This window comes from Crinia signifera, chromosome 2 (genome assembly GCF_055691185.1).
Source record: "Crinia signifera chromosome 2, ASM5569118v1, whole genome shotgun sequence".
In the NCBI taxonomy this organism is placed as follows: Eukaryota; Metazoa; Chordata; class Amphibia; order Anura; family Myobatrachidae; genus Crinia; species Crinia signifera.
Window position 1 is genome coordinate 139,104,196 of NC_139218.1, and position 14,544 is coordinate 139,118,739.

General features: G+C 42.0%; 1 protein-coding gene across 1 annotated transcript in view; it reads right to left on the bottom strand.

The window, feature by feature from the left end:
- Window positions 1–7,779: 7,779 nt before the first annotated feature.
- The window catches only part of DSTYK (dual serine/threonine and tyrosine protein kinase), a 79,034-nt gene continuing 72,269 nt past the window's right edge, over window positions 7,780–14,544 (bottom strand). Inside the window, exons 11-13 of the mRNA XM_083172990.1 lie at window positions 13,801–13,915; window positions 13,064–13,198; window positions 7,780–12,045 (exon numbers count right to left, since the gene is read on the bottom strand). Coding sequence (XP_083029116.1) covers window positions 11,864–12,045; window positions 13,064–13,198; window positions 13,801–13,915 — 432 coding nt within the window. The 3' untranslated portion in view covers window positions 7,780–11,863. The remainder of the gene's footprint in view (window positions 12,046–13,063; window positions 13,199–13,800; window positions 13,916–14,544) is intronic.

Below are 14,544 nucleotides of genomic sequence, written 5' to 3' on the forward strand. Positions count from 1 at the left end.
GGTTACTACTCTGGAGTCCACTGGAGCTAGTTGATGTTTCAAGAGTTAACAAGAATGTACGGAATCATGAAAAATAATATGAGAATACAAAAGGGGGAACATATTATAAACCCTGAAAATGACATTTAGATCTTTCCCTGTGTCAAACTTTTAATGTCAACCTAGTGTATGCCAATTATTCTTAGGTGTCAACCAATAATGATTGAGCATTAGTGGTCGAAATAGTGACTGTCGACCTAGACATTGTTGACTGGATATCTCACCAGGGTTGGCTTGGGAAACCCATGGCCCTATGTATTTATACTGGTTGTATTTTATGATTAATTGTTTTCCCAATAAATAGACACCATAACACAATTGTGAACTTTTTAAAAGTATGCTTTATGTCAAAGGATCCTGGCAGAAACCTCCAACTGAGTGGTGAATAATATTGTCATACAAAGGTATAAGGGCATAATTCACTAGTAACAGTATTCTTGAGAGGATAATGGGCGCCCGATGGAGCAGTTCAATTATTGCACAATTTGGGTGTTAGTCCTGCTTGCACTGACCTTTCTGCTGGTTGAATGTGCAAAAAGTGTTCTGTTCCAGGCACTCATTAGCTATGGCATGTCACATCCAAAAGATTGGGTTGTAAAAGGGCCACTTGGGCGTTCGCCGTTCAATTTAATAGCTCCTTCAGGCACCCATTAACTATTGTGGCTGTAAAAACAACTTATTGACCCTCTATGTCAGGCATGCCCAAAGTCAGGCCCGGGGGCCAATTGCGGCCCAGGATGTCATTTCAAGTGGCCCACAGCCTCCAGCAGGAAGCAGGCAGAGCATCAGATGTGGGAAGCACAGGACACTAAAGGTGGGGCCCCGGCGAGCGCGCCTTCACCTTGCTGTCTGCTGCAGTGAGGCGGTGCCGGCCGCCACAGTCAGATGTATTTGCCATCCTTCCTCTGCTGCTGCAATCGTATATCACCCTACTCCACAATCACAGTGACAGCAGTGTTTGGGGAGGGGGGCAGCAATGGGGAAGCTTTCTCCCGTAACATTGAGAGCGGAGGAGGGAAGCAGCGGGAGCCCAAGCATCTCCTGTCCTTGCAGTGCCTGCTTTGTCTCTCCTTCCTCTGGCTCACACAAGGGGCTGGGAAACATACAGAGAAGGGAGGGGGCAGAGTGGGGGACATACAGTGAAGGTGGGTCAGGCTGGGGGACATACAGTGAATGGAGGCAGTGATGGCCATTCAGAGAAGGGGGAGCAGGGGCAGGCTGGAGGACATACAGTGAATGGGGCAGACAATAGTGAATGGGGGTCATACAGTGAAGGAGGGTCAGGCTTGGGGACATACAATGAATGGAGGCACTGATGGACATTAAGAGAAGGGGGCAGGCTGGGGGACAGAGTGAATGGGTGCAGAGTGGGGAACATACATTGAATGGGGGACATACAGTGAAGGAGGGTCAAGCTTGGGGACATACAATGAATGGAGACACTGATGGACATTAAGAGAAGGGGGCAGGCTGTGGGACAGAGTGAATGGGGGGACATACAGTGAATGGGGGCAGGCTAGGGGAAAACCAGTGAAGGGGCAAGCTGGGGGACATAGAGTGAATGGGGGCAGAGTGGGGGGACCATTCTGATGTGATTAATGATTCAAAGAATGTCAGGCTGAATGGTCGGCCCCCCAGATTTTCACCTCACCAAATCTGGCCCTCGTCTCAAAAAGTTTGGACAACCCTGCTCTATGTGTTTATATGGAATTCTCAATTACAGTGTAAGGATTCATATTTGCTAGTTATTGGGCTGTGCATTAGACAAGGAAAACTATAGCAACCGCCGCCGCCACCATATTTTTTTTACTGTTTGCTGGGACAGGCCCCCAACAGTGCCCATGGTCTATGGTTGACCCCATTATAAATGGGTTAGATCTTTTAGATATAAAGGGTGAGATTTAATAGGATGAGATATTCAGAAAGTGAGAGATTTTGGAAGAAATCTCCAGTTTTTTAAAGCGGCAATCATTTACACTGCAAAATCAAACTGGTTTTGCAGTGTAAATAATTGCCGCTTTAAAAAACTGGAGATTTCTTCCCAAATCTCTCACTTTCTGAATATCTCATCCTATTAAATCTCACCCAAAGTGTCTAGGTTTACAATAAAAAGGTACTAACCAAGGTACTAACCATTAAGTAACAACTAATGGTTGACAGCCAAAAGGTAGACTTGAAATTTTCATGTTTTATTAGGTCATTGTCACGATGTCATTGTCACGATGTGAGTTTTTCATGTTTTTTGGGTGTCTATGTCAACATATGTCAGCATTCTTTGGGCACAGTGCCTTGGTGCACTGTGCACACTAAATATAATAAACTATATGCCCACGTGGATGGGTTGTTTTTTTTTATTAAAAAAAAATAATAATAAAGGTACTTGTTTCCTAGCAGGGCGCCCACTAAGCAAATAACTTTGTGTGCTATTCTGCTTAGGAAAATCGGTACTTTCGTTTCCTAGCACAGCACCCCGGATTTTGATTGTGTTACATCTTATACAATCGCAGTGCATGCAATATAGCGGCATGCGATGCGATTTTTAATTGTACAAGTACCCTGATGGGTGCTTTTAATGTTAAATGCACCCCTATTGGCAACGCCACCCCCACTATCAACGCCAGCCTGAAGCGTGGTGAGCGCAGCGAGCCCGCGAGAGGCGGCGGTACGCGTCCTCCAACCTTTTCATACCCCCACTATCCATGTCGGCGTGGAGTTGCTTCTAGATAGTGTGGTGAGCGCAGCGAGCCCAAAGCGTGGCGAGCACCGCGAGGGGACACGGATTACTTTACATGTATTGGGCGTCCGCTCGCCATGCTTCGGGCTCGCTACGCTCGCCACACTATCTAAAATCAACTCTAAACCGACATGGATAGTGGAGGTATGAAAAGGTCGGAGGACGCGTACAGCTGCCGCTCTCCACGCTTCGGTTGGCGTTGATAGTGGGGGTGGCGTTGACAATGGGGGTGCATTTAACATTGTAAGCACCCATCAGTGTGCTTGTACACTTAAAAATCGCATTGCATCTCATTTGCTGGCATGCAATGCTATGCGATATTTCATTGTACATGCACTCCTGCTAATTTAGCATGAATATCGTATCGCACGCCACTAAGTATGGTATGCGATGGGCGCCGTGCTAGGAAACAAGTACCGGAAAATCGCATTGCATCGTGTACCATCTATAGTGCTGTGCGATGCGATGTCCATGTTAACTGCACAGGAGTGCTTATACAATGAAATATTGCATAGGATCAAATGGCACCAAATGCAATGCGATATTTGATTGTACAGTACATGCCATGAGATGTGATGAGTGCTTACAATGAGATGTTATGCTGTGTGATGTGAGCATAGTATGTGATGAGTGCTTACAATTGTAAGCACCCGCACCTACGCCATTGTTTTGCATCAACCCCAGAATCCACGCCACCCTGAAGCTTGGCGAGCGCAGTGTACCCCGTGAGGGGTGACAATGCGTCCTCTGACCTTTTCATACCCCCACTATCCACATCGGCATGTAGTTGATTTTAGACCGAGCCCGAAGTGTGGCGAGCCCCGCGAGGGGACGCGGGTAACTTTACATGTATTCCGCGTTCCCTCGCCACACTATCTAAAATCAACTCCACGCCAACGTGGATAGTGGGGGTATGAAAGGTCAGAGGACGCGTTCCGTCTCCCCTCGCCACGCTTCGGGGTGGCTTGGATACTGGGGTTGACGCTAAACAATGGCGTAGGTGCAGGTGCTTACAATTGTAAGCACACATCACAATTGTAAGCACCCATCACATCACATACTATGCACACATCACATCGCATCTCATTGTAAGCACCCTTCACATCTCATGGCATGGGTGCTTGTGCAATCAAATATCGCATCACATACATTGCATGGTAAAAACGTACCATGCGATGTGATGAGATTTCACTACATTTGCATACATAAGAAATCTGGGCGCCCTGCTAGGAAACAAGTACCATCAAAAGGAACATAAAATGCATGTTGACCTTCTGACGATGTCGATGAATAGTTGTCAAGCTTTTGTCTACCTAGATACTGTAGATCCAAAGCCTGGATAACATTATAAACAACATTGCAAATTACTCCAATATGAGGCAGAAATAAAAATTATTTAAAGTGACATAACATAAGAAATATTATAGCCCTTGGAAGATTATACAGGCTGCACACATGATTTTACTGTATTCTTTTCACAATTATCAGAAGCAGGATGGTCAGAACAACTACTCTTCCAGTTGCAGACTTGTTGTGCGTGTCCTGTAAGAACTTCCCCTGTATCAGGAGAGTATTGCTCGGGGATACAGTAGGTCTATGCTAGCGCTGCCTGCACCCATACAGTCAGGTCGCCATAACCCCTACCCTAGCAGTAGCACTAGCAATGTACTACTGAGTATATGTAAGGAGCTGCAGCATGTGCTCCGTCGTGTAGGATGAGGCGTGGTCTATAACAGGGACCGATACCTGCGTAACTACTAGGGAATGCACTATGAGGCCAATAGAACGTTCTTTGCACACCAACACCACCACTAGTAGCCACCCTTGCCCTGTACTAAGGGTTAAAAGCTTTACAGGGACCTTACCCCACATGGCCGGGAAGTAGCAGCAGCACTAGTAGCGTTCCGCGACGGCTACAGGCAGGTCGCGAACGGCAGCAGTGAAGGACTTGTAGTTGCAACTTGCTAACAAGCGCGAGGGACGCTTCCAATAGCTGAACATGGGGGCGTGGTCAGTTACAGACGCGGCGCGTCGGACATTGGTCAGTGACACACAGAGTCACAGACACAGATAAATTGGTGCACTCACTGCAGCTGCGTTCCTGCTCCTCAGGCTCACTCTGGCCTGCAGAAAAAAACCTACTTCAGTTCAGTCAGTGTGAGCATTGCAGGTCAGGATAGGAGCGGTGTTCACTTCTTAATATAATCTGCTGACATTAGCTAGCGCAAGCAGCTCCCTCAGACACAAGTCTAAAAATCCCCCACACGGGAGAGAAGAATTATGAGACTTTTATTATATGGGACTGTAGACATGAGGCAATTCATACACTGAAATGAGGTTTCACCTAAACATGTTAGTATAAGGACTCGCTGCGGGGCATGCACAGTCAGCAACCATGCTTTTTGTGTGTGTGTGTTGTAATTGGTATCTGAGCAGTTTGGGATCCCCATTTATCAGTCTTCATACTAGGGGCATAGTTTAATAACATAAGTGATACCAGCAAATAAGCCATTGGTATTCTATATTACTTCTTCAAGGCGATGTTAGAAGTCAAATTGCAAACCGCTCTCAATAGAATTATTTTTCCAGTGTGTGCAGTCTGTATGCAGCCCAGGACTGACTTGGTGGCTGCTATAGAAAGAGGCTGATTGGGGCCATAGCGGATGTCCCATGACTTCCCTTTAGGTTTGTTGGGCATGCCCAGCTGTTTAATCACATCAAACTCTCTACAGAGAAACAGATTGCAGGCAGCATCAATAGATTTTCTTGGCGAATGCCCAGTCTACTGCTAAATGCTCAGCGACGTGAACAATCGGTATTACATACAAACCTGAATCAGGCTCTAGGTTTTTTAAAAGGAGGATTAATTCCTGTGTCACGTTTAAACTAAACTGCCCACATACAATGGATGAAACCATTTGGTTTGTCCAAAAATCTTTTACCTCAAAGCAGTGGCGTAAGTTCTTTCCAGATGCCCGGAGGCAAGATATATACTGGTCCCCCCCCCCCCACACACACACACACACACACACACACACACACACCCCCCTATATAACCTTATATGAAATATATTTTGATGTTCAGAAAGATAGATAGGATAGATAGAGAACACATACAGTATATATTTCAGAACTCAGCCACAGAAGCAATATCCTTGGCTTTTAAAAAACTGATTTAAGCTTCCAGGGGAGGAGAGGTGCCCCCATGGGAGCAGGAGCCCGGCGGCAGATGACTCCATTGCCTCCCAAAGTTCTGCCTCTGCCTCAAAGAACATCAAAAGGGCCTTTAGGAGTGTGGGCAGGTCCGCTTATGTCACGGTGTTACATGGTAGTACCTCAATGTTCATTTGGGAAAGTTTAACGGGTCCCGCTTCTCCTGCATAATATGGAGAAGCGGGCACCAGCTATAGCCAAATGTACTAACCCCTCCTCAGCGCCCCAATCTAACTCTCTCTGCACGTTACATCAGCCCCACCTGCAGTGCACATGGTTTTGTCCATTCGAGAGATTGTGCCTCTCCGAGTGAATCAGAATAATCCCCCTTATTTTTACACCAGCCCCGCCCCCCCCCCCCCAAAATAAATAAATAAATCATCATTGAGTATCCCACATGTTCTAAAGTAGCATATTTAAACCTGAATGCGGGAGATCTCCTATATAGACATACTAATGCTGCAGACCATAGTCCCCATTTGTTTAGTGGGAACTGCAGAAAGTTGCAATTTAACAAGCTCCAAACAGTTTAGCTATTTGTAGTTTGGCACAGTTAGCCATTGTAGCTCATGAACCTCTCTCTTTTCACTGAAAAACACTATACAACAACAAAAACAGATATATATTTGCAAGGGTGCTGGCACTCAGTTTTGCAAACCAATGTACGTGCCCAGTGCCTTCAGATAAAACCCGATATTCCATCTTTTGATAGAATATATGGTACTTGTGGATTATCACGGCTCCCATCGCATGCCATATATAGTGCCATGCGATTTTTACAGATTTTTTACAAAATCGTATGCAATCGCATCGCATGCGATTACATCGCATGCGATCGCATACGATTTTGCACTGAAAAGCATCCAAATGCATTGGAATTAGTATTAAACAAACATGTTCAATGGCCCCCAAATGGCATTTGAGGCTGTACCACCCCCACTATCAACGCGAACACGAAGCGTGGCGAGCGCAGCGAGCCCGCGAGGGGCGGCGGTACGCGTCCTACGACCTTTTCATACCCCCACTATCCACGTCGGCGTGGAGTTGAGAATAGAAAGTGTGGCGAGCGCAGCGAGCCCGAAGCGTGGCGAGCCCCGCGGACACCTGTGAAGGGACGCATATACCTGTGAAGGTATCCACGTCTGCTCGCCTCGCTGCGCTCGCCACACTTTCTATTCTCAACTCCACGCCGACGTGGATAGTGGGGGTATGAAAAGGTCGTAGGACGCGTACCGCTGCGCTCGCCACGCTTCGGGTTCGCGTTGATAGTGGGGGTGGTACAGCCTCAAAAATGCCATTTGGGGGCCATTGAACATGTTTAATACTAATTCCAATGCATTTGGATGCTTTTCAATGCAAAATCGTATGCGATCAAATCGCAAGCGATGCGATTTTTTAGCATACGATGCCCATCGTGGGAGCCGTGATAATCCACAAGTACCGAATATATATATGCCATATATATGCCTGGACAGTGTGTTAGAAAGTAATGCCCCAAGCAAGCAAATGTGATTTTACAGCTCTGATAATATCATAGCTAAACGCTATAACCCCAATAAATCATTGACATCAGTAGTCAATGATGACATTCAGTGTCCTGTATAGCTACAATATGAAGCAATTCAGATTATCTACAATTTATTAACCCGGGGCTCATCTTCAAAGTAATGTTTTTGTTGGGGCTCTAAGAAGAGGCTCTCTCTATATACCCATCAGCCAACACTGCCAGGCAAAAGGTTCCATTAACAGAGAGGTTGGACTCAAACACACAAAAAGACAGACAAATGCAGTCATCAAATTAAAGAGTTTAATGATAAATTGTACAATACAGTGCAAATTCTAAATATTTTACATAATATTTAAAAAAAAACCTGAACTATTGGCGGCAGAATATTTTTAAAATACACAATTACAGTCAGATTGAGGATATTTAGTGTTTTTGGAGGAGAGGGTCAGAAGCACAGAAATTCAGAGTACAACTGGGAACATGCAACACCTGAGTGGGCTTACAATCTCTAGGATGACCAACTTTACATAACTCAATCAAGTACTTAAGAGTGAAAATCATGGTTGTATTTTTAACGTCTTTCATACCATTTTACCTGCATTAATATACGAGCCACAAAAGTGTGTTTTTTCATCTCTAGAGTAAATTTAAACTTTAAAAACAGTCTAGTTGTAAACGCTACATTTAAAGTTACACCTTTAAGAGTTAAACATATCAAATCTGACCTCAATAGCAATTCTGAAAAGTTATCATTATTAATATCTTGGATATTCCAAGTTACACTTTAAAGAAAAGTTAATATATCCTCATTAATTATGGGGGAAACAAGATGGAGTGAGGGATCACTGCATAAGTGCGATATTGTATGTATGTCTATTAAAAATTATATATACAAACAAAAAAGTAAATGCAGTTGTAGATCCCGATTCTCAAAGTGCAAAACACACATGTAAACATTTTTAGAATGAAGGAGTGGGGTTTGAGGGATGTTATCGCATATGTGTTAGAGCAGCAGAATCCCTGCCTCTCTTTACGTAAAATATTTCTGGAATTAGACCAGTAATTGGGACAATGTGAAAGACAGTAGAAGACAATTATGTTGGAGCTCATATTAAGAAAAAAAACACACAATACCCCTGCTATAAGTACCCTGTGATCTTCTGCTGCTTTTCGAAAGCTTAGCTGAAATTTTCACTAAACCCCAAAAACAGGATACTTGTGCTTAGAGTTACAATGTTCTAATTTGTTTTTAAAGACTTGGAAACATTTATAGGAGTTGCTTAATGAATTTAGGCTGCAATCTAACTTTTTTAGGCTTGTATAAGGCAGAATAGTATATCAAGCTTCAGTACACAGGACCTTATCCAATAGGTGGTTTGCCTGACCCCTGCACACTTATGTGTCTGATCTACAAAATGAAGCCTGCATTTCAGTACTATTTACTAAGGTTTCCCATCAAGTCCTACCTGACAAAAGCAACAAAGGCATGGCAATACATTCTGCAGGATGCTTCTGAATACCATTCTTGAAGAACGAATGGCTTGAAACCACAGATGCCACAAAATGTGCACACCTATTGTACTATATTGTGTATTGTCAGTTAGGAAAGCGTGCACAAACACTGTAGATGTTCATTTTGACACCATATTAAAAACTTATATGTAAACACAGATAATGAAACCGATGTATGATTTTCATGTAAAAAGCTACTTTAAAATGCAAGTTATTGATAGTAAATTCTTGATACCGGCAATATACAAAATGGTAACTAAGCACCACGTGTTACTTATGCTATTATACCATTTAAATAAGCAGTGGAAAAGTGGCAACATAAATAGATATTATGTGGTTTGTCCAATATTTTCAACTCTTCCAATGGTGCATATACATAACTGGTAATTACTTTATAAAAACACCAATTAACTCTTAAATGGACAGTGTCTGCATTTAGCTGAGTAAAGCCACTATTTTCTTTAGAATATATTGCAGTAGAATGTAAAAAAGGAACACTAAAAACAGAAGATTACAGTTGACCCAGTATAAGAAAGCATAATTTTAACAAACATTACCATACAAACATTGTTCCTATATACAAGTTCTGTCCCGGTGAACATTTCCAGAACTGAAAGTTCCAAAGCTGTTAAACCATAGAAATATCTGGCATGCATATTGCAAGAATGAAGCTTCTGCGGACCCAAACGTGAAGTTGCATGTCACGTTTACTGGTCACTTAAGTTGTAAAAGCATCTTACATTATATTGGTGTTCATACTGTACATGCTTTATAAGCACAGGATAGCAGGTGCAGGTAGTGGTCCTGTAATACTCTACTCTGACCACTTCCCTTGTTTCAAAGGAGGCCAAGTGCAAGTACTTGCCAATACACAATGAACATCACATTCCCATGAATGGGAGTTCACATGAGATTAGCGGAATTAACCGCTTAAGAGGCCGCCAAGTGGGCTAAGTACAAAGCAGTTTGAAGTCGGACCGTTACTGACACTAGAGATCGAGCAGACACCGCAAAGTAGGTCTACAAGTATAGCACTGCTCGGGATTTAATAACTTGTTTAGAGCGGAAATTTAGCAAAGGTAGGTTATTGTTAACTAGCACTAGGACAGTCATTTTTACCATAGCACTCATGCCCTTCTACAGACCTCTGAACAGCCTGCTGACCAGAGAGGGACTTCTAAAAAGCATATTACATCAAGCTTCTGCCAAGATACTTAATATTTTTTACATTAATAATACTTGAATAATTAGGACATAAGTAAATATATGTAGGTACATATGTAAATTGTGTTCTTCTGTAGTAAAAAAAAAGTTTGTAGAAATGGAATGTAACAACTTCCAGAATTAAAGTATTTCTTGGGGATTCATAGTGATTATCTGCCCAACAAGCGGCTGTCCACTGCAGCCCTCTGTTCATAGGTTTCCACAACAATGCTTGACGTCGGCAGGTCTTTGTAAAGAACAATTGTTAAGTTCTCTAAAATGCAGCACTATTCTCCCAATTGCTGATCGTTACATGTGAAACTCAAACACTATATTAATAACAAAGCACCTTTTATTATCTTTGTGTTCAATAAAAAAATAGTTTACTAATAAATTGAAGGTAAAAAAAAAAAAAAGGGAACCAGAAAAACAAAAACAAAAAGTTACTTCAGCAACGATATAGAAAGCTATTCGGATCCTTGTTTTATTTTAAATTCTTTTTTATACATACTTTAGTTTTGTGTTTTTAGATAATAAAAACTAAAATTTAATGAGAACAGTACATTATATATATTACCACCAACTCCTTTGTTGATAGAGTTTTACTACTTGGTGAACAATTACACATCACAAGCGCAACCTTTAGCTTTCTCATCTTACCCAAACTCATGACCCAAGATGCCCAGCAGATTGTCACCATTTGAGGTTACACACAACATAGCACTGGAAGCGGGAATAGTGGATTATACATCAGGTGGTAATTTAACAAGGTTTGTATTTACAGGATGTTTAACCAGAGAACCCTTATTCTTAATATATCTTAAGTTACTAGAGTGGAGTCAACATTAAACAAAATTAAAAAATTGACAGAAAATATATACAAAAGTAAACATTAAAAGAGTGCATTTAAAACCTGCAACATCTTTTACTCAAAGAGTAAGCAACAGAAAAGGGAAGAGCTGAATAGAATAACAAGCATTAGAAATTAACATTTAAGACAGGTTGCAACTCATTGCACATATTAGTGTATTACTGGTAGAAAGGATGGTACACACCCCTAAACCATTTGGGGAAAGGGCATTGGTGTGAAGAGCAAAGCACAATTATTATGTGTGCTGTATTTGTCCATGTTTGAGTCTCTCTATGAAAAGAGATTATAAAAAAAGTCTTATGAGCGAACGGTAGGTAGGTTTGGGAAAGAAACAGCGTAATTTATGTATATATTTTACAGAATTGTTGACATGCCTGGTACAGTACCAGGATTGGGCCTTGGAAATGTCAAATTGATGTTGGTCAAGAAAGCAGGGTTACTACTGTTCGCAAAAGCATCCATTACATCATTGTGCACAGGAGCCGGTTTATCAAACCCTTGGGAGCCTATTGTGAACGCATAAATCAAAAAGGCATGGATATTTTTATCTGTGCAAATCTAACTTAACCTCCGCACCATTGTTGTTGAGCATGGAATATGGTAACAAGAACCATGCAAACTGAATAGCTTATCTTCAGTTGCTAGAAGTCTCATTTCTACTGCAGATCAGCATGCACATAGCTAGGAAAGCTGGGCTGTATATGTTTTCGCCTCTGCTGTAAGGGAGAACCAACAGTCTGTTTTATGGTAATATAGAGCCAGACGGTTTACTGAACTTAAGCATTCAAGTGGAATCTTCTAGGGCTTTGTTAGATTCTTGACTGTGGCAAAGTCTGTCCATTATGCCATGCAACATAGGTTGCACAATACCAAAGAGCGGCCGTTGAGAAGGGTCCCCATTCCAGCATGCTTCCATCAGCTTCCAGCACTCTTCATCAAATATAGGCAGCCTTTCCGGACGTACGCCTGCACAGGAAGAACAAACATCAGAAACAATATACGTAGTTTGTAATTATAAAAACCCACATTAAATCTCTTGGGCTCCACTTAAGGGTCAGATACCCGAATACCCCATTCACACTGCAAAATGACAGTCATGCATTTTTTACCTGGTAATTTGCCTTTCAACAAGTCCTTTTCTATTGTGAATGGGTCCACATTCATGGAACTTCGACCCGGGAATAAGGCAGGGTCAGAGTCGGGAATGTCGACACAGGTTGACCCTTTCACACTAGAAAAGGACCCATGTAGACAAGGAAATGACCATGTAGAAAAGCTTGACCTGGTAATTTGCTTTACAGTGTAAAAAGGGGGTGAGACTGGATCTGGCAAAATGACCAGGCATTGGCAAATGGCAGTTAAAAGACAGATTGTTCAGCCTATTTAGTCTGAACATAATATGGAGTAAGCTTTTGCCAGAACACGTCATTTTAAAACTTGCTACTTATATGGAGACTTTATTGTCACAAATGTATCCTCCCATATGGGAGACTACAGAGATGTCAAGTTCTCTTTTACACTGAGAAATATCCTGGCCTTGGGCTCAGATTTTTTTAAATCCAAAAACATCCCCATTACACAGAAAACACTTTGTGAACACTGAAACATGTACAGTGAGTTTCGTTAAATGTCTGTACAAATGTATCTTTGCTCAAGTTTCAGCAATCTTATAAAATTGCTAGATTCTAGTCAAAGTTCTGTCCTACAGCAATGTCAGCCACAGTTTTCCAACGGAAACAAGCCATACGCAAACATTGAATCTCTCCCTTTTTCTCAGTTTTTGAGACTGGTTAAAATAACATATCATTGCTATATCAGGAGAGAAAACTATAGAGTGGTATTTATTGAGGCAAAGTGGCTATGGACTGTAAACTGTCCCCCCTCTACAAAACCTGGTGATATTACTTCTATCCCAACCACCCCCCTCCCCGTTTGTTGTGCGAATAGTAGGTATTGGATTTCTCTCCTGCAGTTGTCCTTTTACCTTTTCTTACGTTGTTCCATAGATGATCTTTGCTTGAGCATCTCTCAAACGCTTCTGGAAGTTTGATTGATCCCGAGCATATATACCAAAAAAGGATGCCAAATGCATAAACGTCAACAGAATTATCATATTTTCCTGAAGGAGTGAGAGAACAAAAAAGACATAGAAATATAGAATTGGATGGCAGATAGTTTTAAATAGATAAACACTAAAGTTAATTGGCTCCAGACAAAAAAATTAACCCATCAGTATAATTTATGGAATGTGGGAGAAACCCATAGTAACCGGAAGAAACCCACGCAAGCACGGTGAGAATATACCAAAGCCACACAAGCAAAACCTGTTTCAGAATAGGTCAGCAATAAAGCAGTGGCTCTCAAACTCGGTCCTCAGGACCTCAAACCGTTTACATTTTCCAGGTCACCTAATAGGTGCACATGTTTGGTCATTACTAATTGACACTTTCAAAGCACCACAGGTGGAGCTCATTATTTCACTTTTGATTATGTGAGGAGACCTGGAAAACATGAACTGTTGTTGAATTTTTAGGTGCCAAAGATGCAAGCTATCGCTGTTTACGCAGTCCATAACCAACCAAAAATTGCATTGATGAATTCATGAACAAAATTCCCATTGTGTTATAAGGTAAGTCTACTATGGTGAATGCTGAGCTTTTCTCTATCATAACGGCACTTAAAACATTCCATCAGCCAATAGGAAAAAAAAAATTTTTATACCTGAAAAGAGTTCTGGAGCCATGTGTATAGGAGTTCCCACAATACTGCCAGACATCATAGCTTCCGGTTTGCAGAAACCCAAATCCGTGATCTTTGCTCTGTTCTTCTTGTCCAGCTATAAGACAACTTTCTATTACTGAAACATACCAACTTCTTCCCTACCAAACACACTTAAATGTTAACACATGTGCACTCCTGTCATCCCTCTGCTCTGTTTAGATACCCTATACCATGGAGCAGATCACCAAAATTGTTGACAACTGAGAACACATTGCTTCAACTTTTTTTTTGTGCACCTCTCAAAATGATCTGCAAAAACTGTAAACAGAATGTTTTATACATTTTTTTATTATATTCAATTATATATACCTACATACATACCAATCAGCTATACATTAAATCCACATGCCTAATATTGTTCAGATCCCTCTCTCTATGACCTAGCGACCCTCTGAAGGAGTCGTGTCGTATTTGGCACCAATATGTTGACAGCAAATACCTTAAGTCATGTAAAAGCCCCCAAACACTTGTGCGATATGGGCACTTTTTCATGTGATCCGATAGATCCTTGTAGCAGTCATGTGCGCCTCGCATCACAATTTCAGATCCCAGTGGCTGCTACAAGGACCGTATGGATCCTGCAGCTACACCTGGGACCGCATACGATACATCTTATGCAAAATAATCGCATATGATGTATCGTAAGCGGGCGGGGTGAGTTGTTGGGGTATCACCTGTGATACC